Source organism: Heterodontus francisci, chromosome 8 (assembly GCF_036365525.1).
Source record: "Heterodontus francisci isolate sHetFra1 chromosome 8, sHetFra1.hap1, whole genome shotgun sequence".
In the NCBI taxonomy this organism is placed as follows: Eukaryota; Metazoa; Chordata; class Chondrichthyes; order Heterodontiformes; family Heterodontidae; genus Heterodontus; species Heterodontus francisci.
This window is the reverse complement of record NC_090378.1, coordinates 80,973,255-80,995,794: the sequence shown is the minus strand read 5'-3', so window position 1 is coordinate 80,995,794 and position 22,540 is coordinate 80,973,255. Positions and strand designations below refer to the sequence as shown.

General features: G+C 43.7%; 1 protein-coding gene across 4 annotated transcripts in view; it reads right to left on the bottom strand.

The window, feature by feature from the left end:
- LOC137372948 (uncharacterized) overlaps positions 1–22,078 on the bottom strand; it is a 74,618-nt gene extending 52,540 nt beyond the window's left edge. For 3 of the 4 annotated variants that reach the window (XR_010975532.1, XM_068037505.1, XM_068037506.1), the window contains exons 1-9: positions 21,971–22,078; positions 21,596–21,660; positions 15,183–15,295; positions 11,511–11,579; positions 9,549–9,689; positions 7,596–7,722; positions 4,950–5,067; positions 2,533–2,696; positions 492–669 (exon numbers count right to left, since the gene is read on the bottom strand). Coding sequence is in view for 3 of the 4 variants with exons in the window: in XM_068037505.1 (XP_067893606.1) it covers positions 492–669; positions 2,533–2,696; positions 4,950–5,067; positions 7,596–7,722; positions 9,549–9,689; positions 11,511–11,579; positions 15,183–15,295; positions 21,596–21,660; positions 21,971–22,044 (1,049 nt within the window). In the remaining variant the exon portion in view is untranslated. Of the gene's footprint in view, positions 1–491; positions 670–2,532; positions 2,697–4,949; positions 5,068–7,595; positions 7,723–9,548; positions 9,690–11,510; positions 11,580–14,932; positions 15,002–15,182; positions 15,296–21,595; positions 21,661–21,970 lie in introns of those variants that run through there. The other variant, XM_068037507.1, reaches the window with a different exon arrangement.
- Positions 22,079–22,540: the final 462 nt, after the last annotated feature.

The following is a 22,540-nucleotide window of genomic DNA, read 5'->3' as shown; positions in this document are numbered from 1 at the left end:
TGGCTGAATTTCCTCTTCACCTACCCTTACAGCAATAAGGTTAATTCCCTTCACTGTAACTGGACATAGATGAGGGATTGGGCAACTTACAGAATCATTTAATCCTTTTTTGCCCTTTCTCGCCTCTACTGTCCTAACTCAGTAGCATCGCTTTTCCAATCAGATGTAAGCTCAATCAGAAGTTGAGCAGTGCTCAAGTTGCCTCTGCCCAACTTTCAAACTAATGACCCCATGCAAATGTTGTGATTATGGAAGGCATCAGGATCTGGGAGTTTGCCCATAAGTGAGCAGGAAACCACCTGCAAATCAATCCTTCAGTGAACACACTGGGCAGATTCATTACTGCAACAATAATCAGGTCACTCTGATGAATGAAATGCAGCATAATGACTATTTCACTAAAAAGACCAGATAATGATATTCATTTACTTCTGGTGATACAACACAGATTCAACCAGGAGCTTTAGAGGAACCTGTCTTCTGGTAGTTACCTGTATTTTGGTAATTCTTCCACAACAGCGATGAACTCTTCAACACCATTCAAGTATCCGTTCTGATTGCCACTGTGAGGTTCTTCTACACAGCCTGTTTCTCGACTGGTTTTAGGCACTTTATCTGGTTGACAATGAGAATAACTTGCAAGGGTAGCTCCACAGCCAGACTTGCAACCTGTTGAAAGTTGAAGATTAAAAACTATTAGTTCCATCGCCCTTAGAATTTATATCATAAAAATGATCTTTCAAATCCATCTTTTCCTCTCTTGAAGTCTCTAATTTATTGAGTGACTGATACAGGCAATGTCTGTTACCTTAGCCAAATGGCCATTCATTTTATGTGAGTTTAGACAGGCTATTTCAATATGAGGGTTGCCATGGCTGAGACTGATTCTGGCTTCCTCCAATATTCACAGTTGCCGATGTTCTAGCAGTGAACAACTGGACAGGAACCAATGTGAACCCAAGCTTATTATCCTCTTTCAAGTGCCAGGACACAGAGATCAATCATCATTCCTCAAGTGTCATCCTTGCCACGATCAGCTAATTCAGCAAAAACCAAGGATTAAAGCTGGAACCCTCCGATCTGTATGGCTAGGTAACTGGTGGCAGGATGCATTTTACTGGTTGAGCCATTGGGAAGCTGAGTGTATTACAACTTACTGAACCAAGATGAACAACCTTCAATTGTTCACACTTGAGTGTTTGAAGTAGGCAGAGAAAATAGTCACCAGTGCTGAATACACTTGATGAGTGTGATCACTTACTGATTCCATAGAAATTCTAGACCTTACAGGAAATATTTAATAATGGCCCTGTCAGTGGTACTGGTTGAAAACTACTTTCAAATGTTTCTGAAATGACGTTCAACAGTCCTGTACCCTTGAGAACATAGGTGCAGGTTGCACGTTGCTGCTATTCTCCTGCAAAAGCTTATATGGCTAAAATTTGCGTGTCTGGTTGATTTTTTTACATTTGAAGGAGAACAGCATGATGTAGGGGAAGCAGATTTAAAGTAGTCTCGTTTCCTTCTGGTTAGTACCCCAAGTGTATTTTGAAAAAGACTTCTAGCTCTGAGGAGATAAAAGCATGTGGGTGCTGATTTGATACTTGATTTAAACAATAGAGCTAATTCCATAACTTCACAATCTCAAAGGGGAGACACATGTGCAGGGACTGTGGATCACATAATTTGGGCTGCAATATTGCTGCCTCCATCTCCGATTCATGCTTCCTCTGCATTCCCCACAGGGAGCATGGGATCATGGAATTAACCCTGAGAAGTCAACCTGATCTCATAACATACTGATGACCAAGTTACAAGTGAGTTATACTAAATTATTCAAATGTGGCGTCACTGATAAGTGCACTGTCAAGCATAGAACTAGCCAGGTTTCATCATTCTAGTTTTAAAAAATAGTTAATTGAATGCTGAATACAATGTTTTTCTAAATAAAGAAAATGGAAGTTGATTTGGGGGAGATTTTAGAAACTTGTTCCAATGAACCATTAATTCAGTGGCCAGGCCCTGCAGGGACATTATGACAGTTGACATAACAAAATTGAATGGGACATGTTGACATAGCAATTTAGGATGAAAACTAATGTAACAAATAACAAATAATGACACAAAAGCATGTCTGCAAATTGTGACAAGAAGTAGTAAGGTTTAAAGACCAGAAATATGTGCCCTACACAATATTATTAAATAATATCTATATACAATGTTTGGATGTGTTTATTTGAACATAGTTATGCATTGACTTTTGCTATGATGCAGGTTTCCACCCAAAATAATAACTTTTTTTCTCCTTCAGTTGTTGATTGAACTCTCTGCCATTTCCAGTATTTTCTATTTTTGTTAGGGGCTTGTTTCTGCCATTTCCTCTCAAAAAGTTTGGGTCTTGGGTAATGAAAGCAGTAGTATAATTACTGGTCATGTAATCAGCCTCTTGATGGTTTGTAAATGATCCCTTGGAATACCATGGAATGTATTGTGTTGTGAGAAATGCTTGCTGATAAAACAAATGGATTATACCTTTCGTACAGACCCAGAATGTAGGATGCTGAACCTGACGGAACATCCTCCACTCCCAGCCTTCCTTTGTCCAGCAGTTTCTCCTTCCATATCCTCCAGCCTGCACAAACTTCAGATATTCCCTGTTCGTTATTAGGTATTTGGTGGCTTCAAATTCTGGCACACTACGGGATTTCATTATAGATCAGTTACAACAACAACAACAACAACTTACAGGACCTTTAACATAATATGATGTCCCAAGATTAAAGAAAGAACTGATATTTATCTAGGATCTTTAACAACCTAAGTACTTCCCAAAGTGCTTCACAGCCAATGAAGTACTTTTGAAGTGGAGTAACTATTGTACTGTAGGAAATGTAGCACCAATTTGTGCACAACAAGGTCCCACAAACAGTCATGACCAGATAATTTATTTTGGCAATGAGAGATAAATATTGGCCAGGACATCAGGAGAACTCTTCTGTTCTTCTTCAAATAGTACCATGGAATCATTTACATCAACCTGAAAGGGAAGATGGGACCTTAGTTTAATGTCTCGTCTGAAAGATGGCACCTCTGACAATGCAGTACTTCCTCAGTGCTTCACTGAAGTGTCAGTCTAGATTATGTTCTTAAATCTCTGGAGTGAGACTTGCGTCCACAATCTTCTGACTTAGAGGCAAGAATGCTACCACTGAACTATGCTTTACACCAGCCAAAATAATGATAGATCTTAAGAAAGTAAGGAACAAGAAGAGGTCAAAATCCATGACAGAAACAAATGGTTATTTGGGTTTTATACATAGCATCCATAGCCCATATAAATTTACTTTGTTATGAACTATACTTCACTCATTTAACCTGTGAGGAAATGTTTTATATAAATATTCCCTGATTCCAAAGTATTCAAGCAAAATTCCAGAACACCTATCCATCCCTACATCTCCACATTCAAACCTAGCAGGTTAGTTTCCACAGACAACAAAAACAGAAAGTGCTGGAAAAACTCAGCAGGTCAGGCAGCATCTGTGGAGAGAGAAGCAAAGTTTATGTTTCAGTTCTGTGAACTTTCATCAGAACTGGCAAAGGTTAGAAAAGAATTAGATTTTAAGCAAGTGAAAGGGAAGGGGGTGGGGGAAGAGAACAAAGGGGAAGATGTTTGATAGGGCAGAGGGTGATTAAATAACAAAGCTGTCCTGGGACAAAGGCAAAATGTGTGTTAATGCTTGTGGTGAAAGACAAAGCATTAGTCCAGAGAAACTGTTAATAGCGGAATAATGAGCAGCTCTGACTACATGAAAAGCAAGCACGTGGTTAAAAAATAAAGCATTAAAAAAAAGGCCAGTTATGCTCTGAGGTTATTGAACTCAATGTTCAGTCTTCAAGGCTGTAGAGTGCCTAATCGAAAGATCAGGTGCTGCTCCACGAGCTTGCGTTGATGTTCACTGGAACACTGGAGCAGGCCAAAGACAGAAATGTTGGAATGAGAGCAGGGGGGAGTGTTGAAATGGCAAGCAACCGGAAGCTCGGGGTCATGCTTTCGGACTGAGCAGAGGTGTTCAGCAAAGTGGTCATCCAATCTGTGTTTGGTCTCCACAATGTAGAGGAGACCACATTGTGAGCAGCGAGTACAGTATACTAAATTGAAAGAAGTACAAGTAAATCGCTGCTTCACCTGAAAGGAGTGTTTGGGGCCTTGGATAGTGAGGAGAGAGGAGGTAAAAGGGCAGGTATTACACCTCCTGCAAATGTATGGCAAGATGCCATGGGAAGGGGACGAGGTGTCAGGGATAATGGAGGAGTAGACCAGGGTGTCGCGGAGGGAACGATCCCTTCGGAATGCTGACAGAGGAGGGGAGGCGAAGATGTGTTTGGTGGTGGCATCATGCTGGAGGTGCTGGAACTGGCGGAGGATGGTCCTCTGGATGTGGAGGCTGGTGGGGTAGAAAGTGAGGACAAGGGGAACCCCGTTGTGGTTTTGGGAGGAAGGGGAAGGCTTGAGGGCAGAAGTGCAGGAAATGGGCCGGACATGGTAGAAGGCCCTGTCAACCACAGTGCAGGGGAATCCTCAACAGGATTTATTCAACACACCCTTTTCTGCTGGGAGTTTGTTTCATATATGTACTACTCCATGCATGAAAGTTTTTCTAAGCTCCAGTCTCTCATTAATTTCAAACCTGTGTTCTTTAGTCCTATATTCATAAGGACCCACAACCCTGGAGTGGAAGAAAGTCATCCTCGTTCCTGAGGGATTGCCTAAGAAGATTCACACTCCAAGGTAAATAGCTGACTTTCTACCACATCTCTCATAATGTTTCCTAATTTCCTTCCTTCTCTAAAGTCCAGTTCTTAGCTAAACATAATGCATGAGCTTCTGCTGCAATTTAAATGTATAAAGACGTTCTGTCCTTTTTAATAGGAATTTCTGTACGTACACTGCTGTCATCTGTCCATATTCATTGTCCCAGCCATAAGATGGGAAATTCCTTGGTTTTCCATAAGTAACTTGGGAAGCTGGGACTTTGATCAGAGGGTTGTCAAATGCTTCTAATCCTAAAGGTAAAATGAGTAAATCAAAAACGTTGATAATTATGTTCCAGTTTTATTTTGAGGAGCATATGTTGTACTCCTCCTATATAAAAATGCCAACGACTCCAGAAAACAAAAGCACAATATTTGAATTTGTGCACATTATTTAATTTTCTATTTGAGCTCCCTCTATTCTCTTTTTCCTCTGATCTTCCCAGGCCACAAAACACAAGTGAAAAGGTGATTAACTTACAACTAAGCCTCTGCCAGTGTTGCCCTGAAACTGCCACAAGTGCAGGTATAATGTTAACACAGGGATGACTCTATCTCCAGTTCTCCTTCACTATCTGTGGGAAAATAGAAGGTCTCCGTTGGGCGCTTCTCAGCAGGATCTCACCCAATGTCAAATATGTTGTACAACAGGAACCATTCATAGTAAGATCAATGTGAATAAGCTGTATTGTATCAAATTATTTAAATGGCTGAAGAATTTAAGAATAGTAATTTTGGCACTCTTGCAATAGCTTAAGTTGGTCAATGATTTGACATTGAACAATATAGGTGAGGAAAGTCCTGCTTTGATCTCTGGTTTGCATTGAGTTAGGCAAGCTCAGTGAGGGAGTGATAGAGGAATTTCAGCCAGGATTACTATCTGCCAACCCGTGCTGCAAAGCATGTGTGTGTATGGCCTTTGAATGAAGGCAGGATTAGCATTTACTCTGGTGCCTCCCCCCAACACACCCGACCCTCTCACTGCCCCAACCACAGATTATTACCTTCCGGACATGAACTGCCTACCCCCCATATGAAGAATTGCCAATTGCATTAGGGATAGTGGGCTGCTAGCCTCCATGGAACTATATTCCAGAAAGTATCAGCAACTTGAGAGGAAACGAGGCAAGAGAGAGTTGTTATAGAAATTTCCTTGTTAGTTTTCAGAACATGAAGTGATTGAGACAATCTGTAATTACTTTCCCATGCCCAGTCAAGAACAATAATTAATTTACATTAAGAAAGCATCCTTCATTCTCTGAGTGAGTAAGGGATTGGAACAAGAAATTAAAGCTTTTTGAATTGAGCTAGTTTAATTGAACTGGGTCTTAATCAAACTCCAAACAGCACACATCTATTTACAATCAGATTTGAACCAATTGATTTATTTTCCTTCTCCAAGAAATCTTCCCCTAAGATGTTAAAAAATGAGGGGCCAGGTCATGTTATGTTTTGATTCAGATTTGTTTTTAAGCTTTCTGCCCTCTTCTTCAGAAGAAATTGGCTCTTGCTGATCCAGTGAGAAACCTTCAAGGGAAAAGAGCAGAAATGCCCGAAAGATTACAGGAGATATCTCAGTGAAGGCCTTGGCTGAGACTGAGGCCTTCAACAGGTAAGTACTGGGGCATCTCGGGTCATTATCACCACTTCCTGGGGACCACTGCCCCTTACCCATGGCAGCCCAAGAAGCAGTGGCAACTCCGGCAACATGAAGGAAAATCAAACATTGACCTAGGCCCTGCTCCACCCATCACCAGCTGCACACAGTACTGGTGAAGGATAAGGCATCAGCACTCCCAGTGGGGATGGGCGAATTGGAAATCCCAGGCGAGGATGGGGGGTGGAGGGCAGTGGGGTTGCATTGAGTCTCATTGCTCTATTTTCCCGCTGTTTCCGCCACAATCTCACCTGATTTTGGGCACAATCATGGGGGAAACCACTCCCCCAGCCACCATGGTCTCTGCTTCTATCAGGAGCTCAGGAAGTGCATTCCAAAGTCTCATGACCCTCTGTATAAAAAGTTTCTCCTGTGGCCTGATCGAAATCCCTTACATTTAATTCTATATCTACAATCCCTCATTCTAGTTCCTTGAATGGCGAGAAACAATTTGTTTCTATCTACTCCACCCTATCGCTTCATAATTTTACACACCTTTTAATTTAACAAAACAACCCTAGCTTTTCAAATCTTAATTTTTCTTCATCCCAGACAGCATCCTAGTGAATCTATAGTGTTGAGCCCAAAGCTACAGGTCCTCTAATTGTAGCCTTACTACAGTTATATACAGAATCAGCATTACAGCTTGACTTTTATATTCTATCCGTCTTGACAGTATCCCATTAACCTTTTTATGGCATTATTCATTTGCAGTGCTGCTTTTAATGTCATGTGAATTTGTTCCCCCAAATTTCCACACTCTCCTGCATTCTCCCATTCAAGATATAATTATTGCTTTTATTTCTTTTACTAAAACATGTCACCTCAGATTCATTGACACTGAATTTTGTCTGCCACTGTACTCATTCCATCAGCTTATCAATGTATCCTTACAGCTTCCTTTGATCCTCACAATTATTTACTCTCTGTCCTATTTTATTATCCTTTGTAGGTTTGAACACCACTCCCTTTAGCCCTAGATTCAAATCATTGATGTACATGGAGTGGTCCCAGAATAGAACACTGTGGAACCCCACAACCAACTTCCAATCACTCAGAATATATAGAAATATATATTTCCCACTTAGAAATGTTAAATTGTGAGCATGACAGATGCACTGACCACTATTTGATGAGGCATATCTCCAACTCGGTGGCCTTTCAACCAAATGAATTGGCATCTGACGAATTAGCACAGATGAGGTTTCCAAATGGATTCGCTCGTGTTCCAATCCCATGAAAATAGCCCACTGGAAAAAAAGATATTGATTAGGATAGACTTTTGTTTCAATGTTGCCAGCCCTACAAGAAAATGACACTGCTTCAATGCACCATAGTCAAACAAGTCAACAAGATTTAATAGGCCCTTCAGGAAAGGAATTCCACATTCCCCGGATAGCTCACTCTAACTGGGCCACATAAACCAGGAAAACCTGGTTTTGATCCCTGATCTGTAATGAGTTAACTGATCTCAGCTAGTATGGTTGTTAGGGTACTGCAGTTGTCATCGGCCCTGCCGAATTAGAAAGGGGGAGAAAGCTTGGCACATGGTTCCTCCTTCTTATTGCTGACCAGTATTCCTGGCAAAAGAGCATATACGAACATTGGGTAAGGTTTGGTTACAAGGCCTCACATTGAATTGCTTCCCCATATACACCGTACCCAGCAGGGATTCAGTGCCTGTACTAGAGGAATAGGGAGCACTGGGTGAGGACGAATTTAAAAAATGCATTGCTATAAATTACTACAGGGGAAAACAGTAGCACAGGACACAGGTAGCAGAGTAAGGTCCTGTTAATAGGCACAGGGGTAATAGCAAATACCTGCTGTGGCCCCCAATTAATTTTCCAGACTTTTAACCGTGTTCGTTTCAGAAGAAATGAACAGATCATTTATTCATAAAACTCCCATCCAGCAGCTTCTATTGACGTTTCTGCTGGTGTTTGGGTGCATTAATGTGAGGGTATTTGTGATGGGAAATGGAATGGGTTTCTATTTCAAGCAACCAGTACCATTTGCAAACACTGCCAGGTCAGGAACAGTGCAGCCAGTTGCAAAGCAAAGCTGACTCTTCACAAAGCCATCAAGTACCCAAGTCAGATACTGCATGGATCAGATGGAGTGTAAGGCACCTTTTACCCATCAAGCACTCACAGGCTAAGAACTTAACAGGTTAGATGCAATGGTAAAGCTGCCCCTACACTCTCTCATGACGCACTCTCATCTCTGGTGTAGCACGACCACATGCAGAGTAAAGTTCCTTTTGCTCTGTTACAACAATTGGTCACCTGGAGCATGCTTTTCTGTCTTAAGAAGTCAGAGATGCAGTATTCACAGTATTGTTACAGCACAGAAGAAAGCCATTCAGCCCATCGTGTCTGCACCAGCTCTCTGAGTGAGCAATTCACTTAGTGCATTCCCCCGCCTTCTCCCCATAACCCTCTATATTCTTCCTTACAGTATCACAGAATGCATTTCCTAGATTTTATCCTAACTTTGCTTTAGGTTTTCCTTTTGCCAATGTCAGCAGAGAGAATTACTGTGGGTTAAGTACACAGTGTAGGCAGCTGCACCATGTCGGGATGGGACAGACTTGATGGACTAAATGGTCTTCACCTATCCTTTTCATATGTTTTCTGTGACCCCAAATCTCTGAGGATCATCCTCATGCTTCCATTTCCTATAAGCCACGACAGCACAGTGGCGCAGTGGTTAGCACCGCAGCCTCACAGCTCCAGCAACCCGGGTTCAATTCTGGGTACTGCCTGTGTGGAGTTTGAAAGTTCTCCCTGTGACTGCGTGGGTTTTCGCCGGGTGCTCTGGTTTCCTCCCACAGCCAAAGACTTGCAGGTTGATAGGTAAATTGGCCATTATAAATTGCCCCTAGTATAGGTAGGGGAATTGTGGGGATGTGGTAGGAATATGGGGTTATTGTAGGATCTGGATGGGTGGTTGTTGGGCGGCACAGACTCGGTGGGCTGAAGGGCCTGTTTCAGTGCTGTATCTCAAGAAAATATCTCTTGTTCATGCAGTAAGTGTCCTTTTAACCTGTGATATAGAACATTCAGTCACTTACCCAAGGACTGTCCACTGTTACTGGAAGTTCTAATGGAGTTTCCTGGATGACCTTGCGAACGATGGCCCGTACCTTCCTTCGGTATTCAATGCACTCCAATAACTTGGGCCAGTTATAACTTCCTCCCATTCGATAATTCTCCTGGTGAAATAGACACAGCCTGTGACAAACTGTGGGCTCATGAAGGGTTAAGAAAGAACATTCTTCAATTTGTAGCTTCTGCTTACAGGTTACTTCAGTGATAGCTGCAAAGATGATTTTCTAGATGTTTCTAGAGCAGAGTCTTAAATACACTCATCATGGCTCAGTTGGCAAATGCACACCCTGCTCTGTAACTGAGCCTAAAAGATTGCATAGTCAATCCCTATTCTGTGTTGAGTTAGCTGGGAACAGCAGAGGCAGCGGAAGTAGAGGGGTGGGTGGGGGGGGGGGGGGGGGGGGCGGGGTGGGTGGGGGGTGTTGATGCTGGAATTGGCTTCACTGCCCTTGAGCTAATGAGGGCAAAAATCAGCCATGGTTGCTACTTCTGATTTCTAACTAGTAATCCTTGCTGAAAATGTGGATGTCAGGAAGTGATCAGGATCAGGATCTTTCCTGTGATGATCCACCCATCATGAAATAGGTAGCCAAGATTATCTGGAAACACATGTGATGAAGGCCCACCTGGGTGAGGCACCAAAGATGAACTACATCTCTTGAACCATACCCTGGTGTGAGTCCGCACTTTCATTCAGGGGATGAGCTGATAGGGAAAATTATATAATAATTTAAAAAAGGATCAGATTTTTTAAATAAATGACAAGGATCCTTTGCTGTGCAGCAGTGCAGTGAAGACTTGACTCAATATTCCCTGGAAGTTGGGACAAGAGCTCACACCTACTACCTGCTTTCCCTCACTGCCATACTGAGCCATGTCTCTTTGGGTAAGTGCTTATTGCAGATCAAGCACTTCTGCAATGTGGGAGGGGGAGCAAGGCAAATCAGATATTATTGTAATGGTTACAGTTTAACCTAGCAATTAGATGCTAACCATAACAAGAACAATTTGGAACCATAACTGAAACTAATTCTAGCTTAAATTTAATGCACTAACTAATTTACTCATTCTGGAAGCTCAGGCATTCTGAACGGCTTGTTCGGTTTTGACTTGTGTTGTCTGCCACTCCATGCAGATCTTCACAGCTTCCTGAGCTTTCTTTCCAACGCTAGTAAACTACACTTTTTGTTGCAGCAACACGCCTACCTTCACAATTCCTTGCTGACCACTTACATGGGTGGCACAATATAATATTTCAACAAATGTGAATAATTCAGTGAGCATGCTGTCTATTTTGTTAATAGCCTCAAAGTCAATTTTTATTCAACACATTTGAATGCTTGGATGTTAAATTTTGTCATATTTGAACGTCTAACTTGTGAAAGAAAGGAGTGATGCTGTGTTAATAATTATCTATTTTATAACTGCCAATGTATCCAACTGGGTGAGCTCCTTGCTGACAGCTGCTCAGAAGAGTTGGAGACAATGATCTGGCAGGAGGATTGGTTTCTGTATTTTATTCAGAACCTAATTCCACATAAGCACAGACACAGGATGCGGAACAGGAACTGGCTCTGCCACAATGCACTGCATGACTGAATATCCTGCTCACGTTAACTATCCAGGCTTACAAATGAAGAATGGATACTTGGACCAGGTATTGTGTGGCTGCCAATGACCAAGGGACAATACTCTTAAGAAAAGATAGCACTTTCAGAAAAAAATGAGAGGTTAAAAGGGAGGAAACTGAAGAAAAAAATAATGCAGCACAAGAAAACAAAGATGCCACAAAGCTCCATGCTCAGGGTTGGTAACTCACTGAAGGATCAAACCCATGTTGGTTACCCAGTCTATGTACTTCAAATTAATTCAGTAGGAAATCTGAACCTTCTGCATCTCCCTGTACATGAAACTGTTCTACACACCGTGTCATCCCAGGACATCTCATCCACACCTGTCTCAAAGAGAGCTTCAAAACTGGGGCTCACTTGATCCTGTGGGAAGCAAAACAACAGCATGTAAAACAAATCATTTTAAGTTTGTCAGATTTATTTCCAACCCCTATTTTTTCACTTCCTATCCTGAAGGTGCTAACTCTTGCTGGGATGCATTTCCACAGGAATATCATTCTTCCTAGGCAAGCCTGGAATGTGAGTCACCCCCACGGAAGCCATCACACTGGATTTGATCCTGTCCCCACTGGTATACTGGTCTACACACACAATCATTCCCATAAGAATCATTTGGATAGTGGTCAGGTGCAGGAATTCTGACCAGATTTTTCCACTCCCTCTGAAATACTGTCTCAGGATACTGAGGCCAGTCGTGATGTTTGAACTGTTGCACAGTGATAGGCAGCTAAATCAGGACCAACCAGTGACTGAATTGGGATCTTCCTAGTTTGTCGGCCTAAATATTGCACTAGGTGCTGCATTTCCCCCGCACGGCCATCTGGAGTACTCTAATTTCAGATCAAAATTACATTTGTTCTCACTTAGAAGCACAAAGATCTTGAAGCTGTATTTATAAATTAGATTAAGATCTACTGACTACCACACAGTGAAAATGGCAAGATCAGAAACTACTTTCATGGATCATATTAACCAACATTTTTCACTGTAGTTATGTGACCCAAGCCACATTATCCCATATCACTGGTGCTGCTCAGCTTCTGCAGATTATTAAACATTAACACTTCAGTAGAACTAGTCGATCCAATCAATTTAATGAAATATTACTTTATTTTTAAACAATCCCAGTACGTCTAAAGAAAAACATTTGCAGGGTCTGTGTCCTGATCATTTATGCTCTGCGAATATTGGAAAATTGTGTGATTTCCTGTACGCTCCAACCTTCTCCTTCCCCATGTTCCAATACACATCATGTCCAACAGACCAACACAGCGAAGAAAATCTCCCTTTACTCCCGTCACTGCCCACTACCTTTTCACAGTTAGGTTCAACTCCTGTCCGGACTGATGGGATGAAGTCTCTTCTGTCTGTTTCTGCCAGAATCTGTGGTGACATGAGTTTGAAACTGTCTCGATGCATTTCCTACTAGGTGCAGTTCCACAGAATAAAACTGCCTACAATTTATCTCAAACGGCCATTAAATTTTTGGTCTCATTCAGGGAGGTTACAAAGATTGTTGGTGAGAGAAATGGAAACGATTGCACTGACTGCTCTTCCCAGCTTGATGATCAAACACAAACACATGGGAATCAGGCGGAATTGTACCTAGCGCAAAGGAAGATGGTTGTGCTTGTTGGAGGTCAATCATCTCAGATCCAGGACATCACTGCATGAGTTCCTCAGGGTAGTGCCCTAGGCCCAACCATCTTCAGCTGCTTCATCAATGACCTTCCTTCAATCATAAGGTCAGAATTGGGGATGTTCGCTGATGATTGCACAATGTTCAGCACCATTCGTGACTCCTCAGATACTGAAGCAGTCTGTGTAGAAAAGCAGCAAGACCTGGACAATATCCAGGCTTGGGCTGATAAGTGGCAAGTAACATTCGCACCACACAAGTGCCAGGCAATGACCATCTCCAACAAGAGAGAATCTAACCATCTCCCCTTGACATTCAGCAGCATTACCATCGCTGAATCCCCCACTATCAACATCCTGGGGGTTAGCATTGACCAGAAACTGAACTGGACCACCCATATAAATACTGCAGCTACAAGACTAGGTTAGATGTTAGAAATCCTGCGGTGAGTAACTCACCTCCTGACTCCCCAAAGCCTGTCCACCATCTACAAGGCACAAGTCAGGAGTGTGATGGAATACTCTCCACTTGCCTGGACGAGTGCAGCTCCAACAACACTCGAGAAGCTCGACACCATCCAGGACAAAGCAGCCCACTTGATTGGTACCCCATTCACAAACATTCACTCCCTCCACCACAGACGCAGAGTGGCAGCAATGTGTACCATCTACAAGATGCACTGCAGCAACGCACCAAGGCTCCTTAGACAGCACCTTCCAAACCCGCAACCTCTACCACCTAGAAGGACAAGGGCAGCTGATGCATGGGAACACCACCACCTGCAAGTTCCCCTCCAAGCCACACCATCCTGACTTGGAACTATATTGCCGTTCCTTCACTGTCGCTGGGTCAAAATCCTGGAACTCCCTTCCTAACTACACTGTGGGTGTACCTACACCACATGGACTGCAGCGGTTCAAGAAAGCAGCTCACCACCACCTTCCCATGGGCAATTAGGGATGGGCAATAAATGCTGGCCTGGCCAGTGATGCCCACATCCCAAGAAACAAATAAAAAAAATTGACTAACACTGGCTCTCAGCAGTAATCCTGCAAAGACAATGGCTTCTGAAAGGGCAGGATTATAATCAGGAGTATACCAGTGGAACTAGAAATTTCTTTTGGTTAAACAGCTGTGGACAGAAGGTCAGGTAGAGGTGGATTTCAACTTCACATTGCTAATTTGCAACCTGATCCCTTCTTAGTATTGATACATCAGATCCAGGAATAGAACATTTTGCTGTCAGCCGAGGCTCAGTGGTAGCACCCTCTACTCTGAATCAGAAGGTTGTGGGTTCAAGCCCCACTCAAGAGACTTCAGCACATAATCTAGGTTGGCACTCCAACGCAGTTATTACTGTAGGAGATGCGTCTCTCAGCTGAGACCTTAAACCAAGATCCTGTCTGCCCTCTCAGATGGACATAAAAGATCCCATGCACTACTTCGAAGCAGAGCACAGGAGATCTTCTCAGTGTCCTCAACCAATATTGTCAATTTGAACAGATTCTCCAGTTATTAACACATTGCTGTTTGTGGGTGGTTGCTGTGTGCCATCTGGCTGCTGTGTTTCCAACAACAGTGACTACACTTCAAAAAGTACTTCATTGGCTGTAAAACACTTTGAATCATCCTGAGGTTGTGAAAGGTGCTCTAGAAACTCAAATCGTTCAAGTCATTTTCTTTTTTTTGACTTGGTGCTAGTGTTAAGGTAAACCCAATTCAAGTATAGCCCATGTTAAATACAAATTAAAGCTCCCTCGAAACTGCCCAATTAAACACTCCCAAGTTAGGTACAACACACTTAGATCAGCCAGATTTCTCTACTACATATTGCTGTCCAATGACTCCAACTGGAAAGTGCATATCAGTTCAGGACAGGATCTGACTTGACTGTGATGTCTCTCCTCCATGCCTGAAGGCCATATGGACTCTCACTGTCCAGGCTCATACAGGAAGAATGGTCTCTTGGACTAGATGTTAAAGGAGAGACACTGCCTGTGGAATCATACCACAGCAAGAGTCACCACCTTCAAGAAAACAGGGAAGAAAAACAGAAAAAAAAATGCCATGTACTCACACTCATATCACGATGCATCATAATTTATCATTTCAGGACTTCTTATTATTCATGTCAATCTATCAGTCACTTGTCATTCACATTAGACACACAAGGGAATAAAAGAACAAATTAAAGATTTTGACACTATTTGTTTCCTTGACCTTCTGCTTTAACATTTCTTTGTTCAAGGTAAATACTGTTTAATCACATGTTTACTTTGAGTTAGTCTATTTGTTCCTATAACATGAGTGGCTTTTTGCTGTTTTACCTTTATGAGGCCAATGAGCAGCAGTTTATTGATGTAGAGCACTGCAGGGTGGCAATAGTAGAATATAAGGGGCAGCCGCAGTCGGTCTGGGCACAAGTAGAAGCTGGACTCATCTAATGGGTTAAACAAAGCTGACGATGAATATCAATTCACTGATGTTTCTCTATATTTACATTGGATAAGAAAACATTTCAAATATCATTCCATTTTATTGTGATATGTTTGCAGCCTCAAACAAACACAAAAGGGGTAATTTTGACCCCAACAACTGGTGGGTTAGGGTTGAGAGAGATGTAAACATAAAAATAGCTTTACTTTAGTTGAGCCAATGTAGTTAGACTTGATCCATGATCAAATGAGTCTGTATCCCTTATCGTAGATGCAGTAAAATTTGGGATGAGGAATTTTAACTTCGCTTGCCCTCCCCCCCACCACACACCCAGCCGATACCAGGTAGAGGGGACAGTATTACCTCAATAGGACCCCAACATCACCTTAACCAGGAAGTCAATGGCCTGTCGATGGTAGCTGCCTGGACAGGAAATACTGGCGAGACTGTCAGAGGCCATGTGGGGCCAACAGGAGCAGGAGTGTTCATCAGAGCTGCTGGACTTTGCATCAATTACTGCCAACCACTCTTCATTAGTCAGGAATCTCACAGTGAGTTACGGGGTCTACAGCACAGAAAAAGCCATTCGGCCCATCTGGTCTATGCCAGTGTTTATGCTCCACATGAGCCTCCTGCCTCTCCTCTTCATCCAACCCTATCAGCATACCTTCTACATCTTTCTCCTTCACGTGTTTATCCAGTTTTCCCTTAAATGCACCAATGCTATTTTCCTCAAACCCTCCTTTTGGTAGCGAGGTCCACATTCTAACCACTCTCTGGGTAAAGAAGTTTCTCCTGAATTCCCTACTGGATTATCTTACATTCATGGATTTATTAGTGACAATCATAGTTACGGATTCATATTGACTATTTTATAATTAGCAATTTATTAATGACTATTTTGTAGTTATGGATTTATTAGTGACTGTCTTATACTAATTATCTTTTACTCTCTTGGGCACTTTCCCAGCCAGGAGTTAAAATTCCCACCATGTGTATCTGCGTGTGTACATCTGCGAGACTGTGTGTCCCGATGTGGATATCTGGTGAGGCCAGGTTTTACTCGACTTTTGCCCGTGCAACAGTCCCCTGGTAGAATCACTGCCTTCAAGAAAAATAGGAGGAGAAATGGGAGGAATTTATCAAAAAAAATCTGTCCCGGGTCTAAATTTCTTTGCAATCAGCAGTAATTCAAAAAGTGTTTAGCAGAGGATTGAGCTGCAGGCAAACTCACCGCTGAAAGCCACAGTCAAACTCACTGCTGAAAGCCTCAGGAAAACTCACTGCTGAAAGCCTCAGGGAAACTCACTGCTGAAAGCCTCAGTCAAACTCACTGCTGAAAACCTCAGGGAAACTCACTGCTGAAAGCCTCAGTCAAACTCACTGCTGAAAGCCTCAGGGAAACTCACTGCTGAAAGCCTCAGGAAAACTCACTGCTGAAAGCCTCAGTCAAACTCACTGCTGAAAGCCTCAGGGAAACTCACTGCTGAAAGCCTCAGGGAAACTCACTGCTGAAAGCCTCAGGAAAACTCACTGCTGAAAGCCTCAGTCAAACTCACTGCTGAAAGCCTCAGTCAAACTCACTGCTGAAAGCCTCAGGGAAACTCACTGCTGAAAGCCTCAGTCAAACTCACTGCTGAAAGCCTCAGGGAAACTCACTGCTGAAAGCCTCAGGAAAACTCACTGCAGAAAGCCTCAGTCAAACTCACTGCTGAAAGCCTCAGGGAAACTCACTGCTGAAAGCCTCAGGGAAACTCACTGCTGAAAGCCTCAGTCAAACTCACTGCTGAAAACCTCAGTCAAACTCACTGCTGAAAGCCTCAGGGAAACTCACTGCTGAAAGCCTCAGGAAAACTCACTGCTGAAAGCCTCAGGAAAACTCACTGCTGAAAGCCTCAGGAAAACTCACTGCTGAAAGCCTCAGGAAAACTCACCGCTGAAAGCCTCAGGAAAACTCACCGCTGAAAGCCTCAGGAATACTCACCGCTGAAAGCCTCAGAGAAACTCACCGCTGAAAGCCTCAGAGAAACTCACCGCTGAAAGCCTCAGGAAAACTCACTGCTGAAAGCCTCAAGAAAACTCACTGCTGAAAGCCTCAGGAAAACTCACCGCTGAAAGCCTCAGGAAAACTCACTGCTGAAAGCCTCAGAGAAACTCACTGCTGAAAGCCTCAGGAAAACTCACCGCTGAAAGCCTCAGGAAAACTCACTGCTGAAAGCCTCAGAGAAACTCACTGCTGAAAGCCTCAGGAAAACTCACCGCTGAAAACCTCAGGAAAACTCACTGCTGAAAGCCTCAGAGAAACTCACCGCTGAAAGCCTCAGGAAAACTCACTGCTGAAAGCCTCAGAGAAACTCACTGCTGAAAGCCTCAGGAAAACTCACCGCTGAAAGCCTCAGGAAAACTCACTGCTGAAAGCCTCAGAGAAACTCACTGCTGAAAGCCTCAGGAAAACTCACCGCTGAAAGCCTCAGGAAAACTCACTGCTGAAAGCCTCAGAGAAACTCACTGCTGAAAGCCTCAGGAAAACTCACCGCTGAAAGCCTCAGGAAAACTCACTGCTGAAAGCCTCAGAGAAACTCACTGCTGAAAGCCTCAGGAAAACTCACCGCTGAAAGCCTCAGGAAAACTCACTGCTGAAAGCCTCAGAGAAACTCACTGCTGAAAGCCTCAGGAAAACTCACCGCTGAAAACCTCAGGAAAACTCACTGCTGAAAGCCTCAGGAAAACTCACTGCTGAAAGCCTCAGGAAAACTCACCGCTGAAAACCTCAGGAAAACTCACTGCTGAAAGCCTCAGGAAAACTCACTGCTGAAAGCCTCCGGAAAACTCACTGCTGAAAGCCTCAGAGAAACTCACTGCTGAAAGCCTCAGGAAAACTCACTGCTGAAAGCCTCAGGAAAACTCACTGCTGAAAGCCTCAGGAAAACTCACTGCTGAAAGCCTCAGGAAAACTCACTGCTGAAAACCTCAGGAAAACTCACTGCTGAAAGCCTCCGGAAAACTCACTGCTGAAAGCCTCCGGAAAACTCACTGCTGAAAGCCTCAGAGAAACTCACTGCTGAAAGCCTCAGTCAAACTCACTGCTGAAAGCCTCAGGAAAACTCACTGCTGAAAGCCTGAGGAAAACTCACTGCTGAAAGCCTCAGGAAAACTCACCGCTGAAAACCTCAGGAAAACTCACTGCTGAAAGCCTCAGTCAAACTCACTGCTGAAAGCCTCAGGAAAATTCACTGCTGAAAGCCTCAGGAAAACTCACCGCTGAAAACCTCAGGAAAACTCACTGCTGAAAGCCTCAGGAAAACTCACCGCTGAAAGCCTCAGGAAAACTCACCGCTGAAAGCCTCAGGAAAACTCACTGCTGAAAGCCTCAGGAAAACTCATCGCTGAAAGCCTCAGGAAAACTCACTGCTGAAAGCCTCAGGAAAACTCACTGCTGAAAGCCTCAGGAAAACTCATTGCTGAAAGCCTCAGGAAAACTCACCGCTGAAAGCCTCAGGAAAACTCACTGCCGAAAGCCTCAGGAAAACTCATCGCTGAAAGCCTCAGGAAAACTCACTGCTGAAAGCCTCAGGAAAACTCACCGCTGAAAGCCTCAGGAAAACTCACTGCTGAAAGCCTCAGGAAAACTCACTGCTGAAAGCCTCAGGAAAACTCACCGCTGAAAGCCTCAGGAAAACTCACTGCTGAAAGCCTCAGGAAAACTCATCGCTGAAAGCCTCAGGAAAACTCACTGCTGAAAGCCTCAGGAAACTCACTGCTGAAAGCCTCAGGAAAACTCACTGCTGAAAGCCTCAGGAAAACTCACTGCTGAAAGCCTCAGAAAAACTCACTGCTGAAAGCCTCAGGAAAACTCATCGCTGAAAGCCTCAGGAAAACTCACTGCTGAAAGCCTCAGGAAAACTCACTGCTGAAAGCCTCAGGAAAACTCATTGCTGAAAGCCTCAGGAAAACTCACCGCTGAAAGCCTCAGGAAAACTCACTGCCGAAAGCCTCAGGAAAACTCATCGCTGAAAGCCTCAGGAAAACTCACTGCTGAAAGCCTCAGGAAAACTCACCGCTGAAAGCCTCAGGAAAACTCACTGCTGAAAGCCTCAGGAAAACTCACTGCTGAAAGCCTGAGGAAAACTCACTGCTGAAAGCCTCAGGAAAACTCACCGCTGAAAACCTCAGGAAAACTCACTGCTGAAAGCCTCAGGAAAATTCACCGCTGAAAGCCTCAGGAAAACTCACCGCTGAAAGCCTCAGGAAAACTCACTGCTGAAAGCCTCAGGAAAACTCACTGCTGAAAGCCTCAGGAAAACTCATTGCTGAATGCCTCAGGAAAACTCACCGCTGAAAGCCTCAGGAAAACTCACTGCTGAAAGCCTCAGGAAAACTCACCGCTGAAAGCCTCAGGAAAACTCATCGCTGAAAGCCTCAGGAAAACTCACTGCTGAAAGCCTCAGGAAAACTCACCGCTGAAAGCCTCAGGAAAACTCACTGCTGAAAGCCTCAGGAAAACTCACTGCTGAAAGCCTCAGGAAAACTCACTGCTGAAAGCCTCAGAAAAACTCACTGCTGAAAGCCTCAGGAAAACTCACTGCTGAAAGCCTCAGTCAAACTGACTGCTGAAAGCCTCAGGAAAACTCATTGCTGAAAGCCTCAAGAAAACTCACTGCTGAAAGCCTCAGGAAAACTCATTGCTGAAAGCCTCAGGAAAACTCACCGCTGAAAGCCTCAGGAAAACTCACCGCTGAAAGCCTCAGGAAAACTCACTGCTGAAAGCCTCAGGAAAACTCACTGCTGAAAGCCTCAGGAAAACTCACCGCTGAAAGCCTCAGGAAAACTCACTGCTGAAAGCCTCAGGAAAACTCATCGCTGAAAGCCTCAGAGAAACTCACTGCTGAAAGCCTCAGGAAAACTCACCGCTGAAAGCCTCAGGAAAACTCACTGCTGAAAGCCTCAGGAAAACTCACCGCTGAAAGCCTCAGGAAAACTCACTGCTGAAAGCCTCAGGAAAACTCACTGCTGAAAGCCTCAGGAAAACTCACCGCTGAAAGCCTCAGGAAAACTCACTGCTGAAAGCCTCAGGAAAACTCACTGCTGAAAGCCTCAGAGAAACTCACTGCTGAAAGCCTCAGAAAAACTCACTGCTGAAAGCCTCAGGAAAACTCACCGCTGAAAGCCTCAGGAAAACTCACTGCTGAAAGCCTCAGGAAAACTCACTGCTGAAAGCCTCAGGAAAACTCACTGCTGAAAGCCTCAGGAAAACTCACTGCTGAAAGCCTCAGAAAAACTCACTGCTGAAAGCCTCAGAGAAAGTCACTGCTGAAAGCCTCAGGAAAACTCACTGCTGAAAGCCTCAGGAAAACTCACTGCTGAAAGCCTCAGGAAAACTCATCGCTGAAAGCCTCAGGAAAACTCACTGCTGAAAGCCTCAGGAAAACTCACCGCTGAAAGCCTCAGAGAAACTCACTGCTGAAAGCCTCAGAGAAACTCACTGCTGAAAGCCTCAGGAAAACTCACTGCTGAAAGCCTCAGGAAAACTCACTGCTGAAAGCCTCAGGAAAACTCACTGCTTAAAGCCTGAGGAAAACTCACTGCTGAAAACCTCAGGAAAACTCACTGCTGAAAGCCTCAGTCAAACTCACTGCTGAAAGCCTCAGGAAAACTCATTGCTGAAAGCCTCAGGAAAACTCACTGCTGAAAGCCTCAGTCAAACTCACTGCTGAAAGCCTCAGGAAAACTCATTGCTGAAAGCCTCAGGAAAACTCACCGCTGAAAACCTCAGGAAAACTCACTGCTGAAAGCCTCAGTCAAACTCACTGCTGAAAGCCTCAGGAAAACTCATTGCTGAAAGCCTCAGGAAAACTCACTGCTGAAAGACTCAGGAAAACTCACTGCTGAAAGCCTCAGGAAAACTCATTGCTGAAAGCCTCAGGAAAACTCACTGCTGAAAGCCTCAGGAAAACTCACTGCTGAAAGCCTCAGGAAAACTCACCGCTGAAAACCTCAGGAAAACTCACTGCTGAAAGCCTCAGGAAAACTCACCCCTGAAAGCCTCAGGAAAACTCACTGCTGAAAGACTCAGGAAAACTCACTGCTGAAAGCCTCAGGAAAACTCATTGCTGAAAGCCTCAGGAAAACTCACTGCTGAAAGCCTCAGGAAAACTCACTGCTGAAAGCCTCAGGAAAACTCACTGCTGAAAGCCTCAGGAAAACTCATCGCTGAAAGCCTCAGGAACTCTCACTGCTGAAAGCCTCAGAGAAACTCACTGCTGAAAGCCTCAGGAAAACTCACTGCTGAAAACCTCAGCCTTACCTTTGAGTGCACTGAACAGAGTTTCATCCAGGTCATAGGTGTTCTCAAAGTATTCCAAAATCTCCCTGAAAGAAGTAGGAATAAGATATATAACATCAATAATTACAGGATCCTTCTACCAGCATCCTTTCAATGTAATAAAACAAAATTGGTGGCTTCTAATTGAAAATGAAATTGAAAAATATTTTAGCTCAATCTTCTAATTTGTAGAATGAATTAAACAAAAGAACAAACCCAGTAATGTCAGCAAAACAAGACAGCAGAATCCCAACCCCCATTCACATGAGTCCACACTAGTAAGTACCAGTCTTACATTCTTACCACAATACAAAGCTTTCAAGGTACTAAGATGGATACAGATATATACACACTTACGCCTTTGTACACTTGGCGAGATTACAAGGTTTAAGGGAGGTCAAACATAACTTTCCAGTAAGAACAGATTTCATTTTTGTAGATCGTCTCAGCAGAATTGTAGTGCAACAGGGAGCTGGGTGAGCTTTTATAGTGAATGTGTTGGGGGAGGGTCGGCAAACTTGGTGTCCAGTTATCACTGACTAATGGGCAGCATCTAGAGCAATGTGTAAATCATTGGAGAGCATCCAGCACAGGATTGGACAATCTTATATGTGCCTCTGTTACATCTTCTACAGCAGACTCCCATTAACTCCCAGTGTCCATCAAAGCAGTGGGACTGCATCTGGGGGAGGGGCGGAGGAATTGATTCATGCTCCACCTCACAGTCTCTTTTCTTTCTGTTCTGCATTTGAAATTCAGTTGCAGGGCTGGGAAGGAGAAGAGGAGGTGGGGGTGGGGGAGATGTGATTTGGTGGGGGGATGATATTGAATTTCAACTGATAACAAAAACCTTTTGATCCAGAAGGTTTTTTGTATCACTGAGGAATCCAGGGGAAGGGTTAAGGTCACAGGAACAAAGTTCCAAAG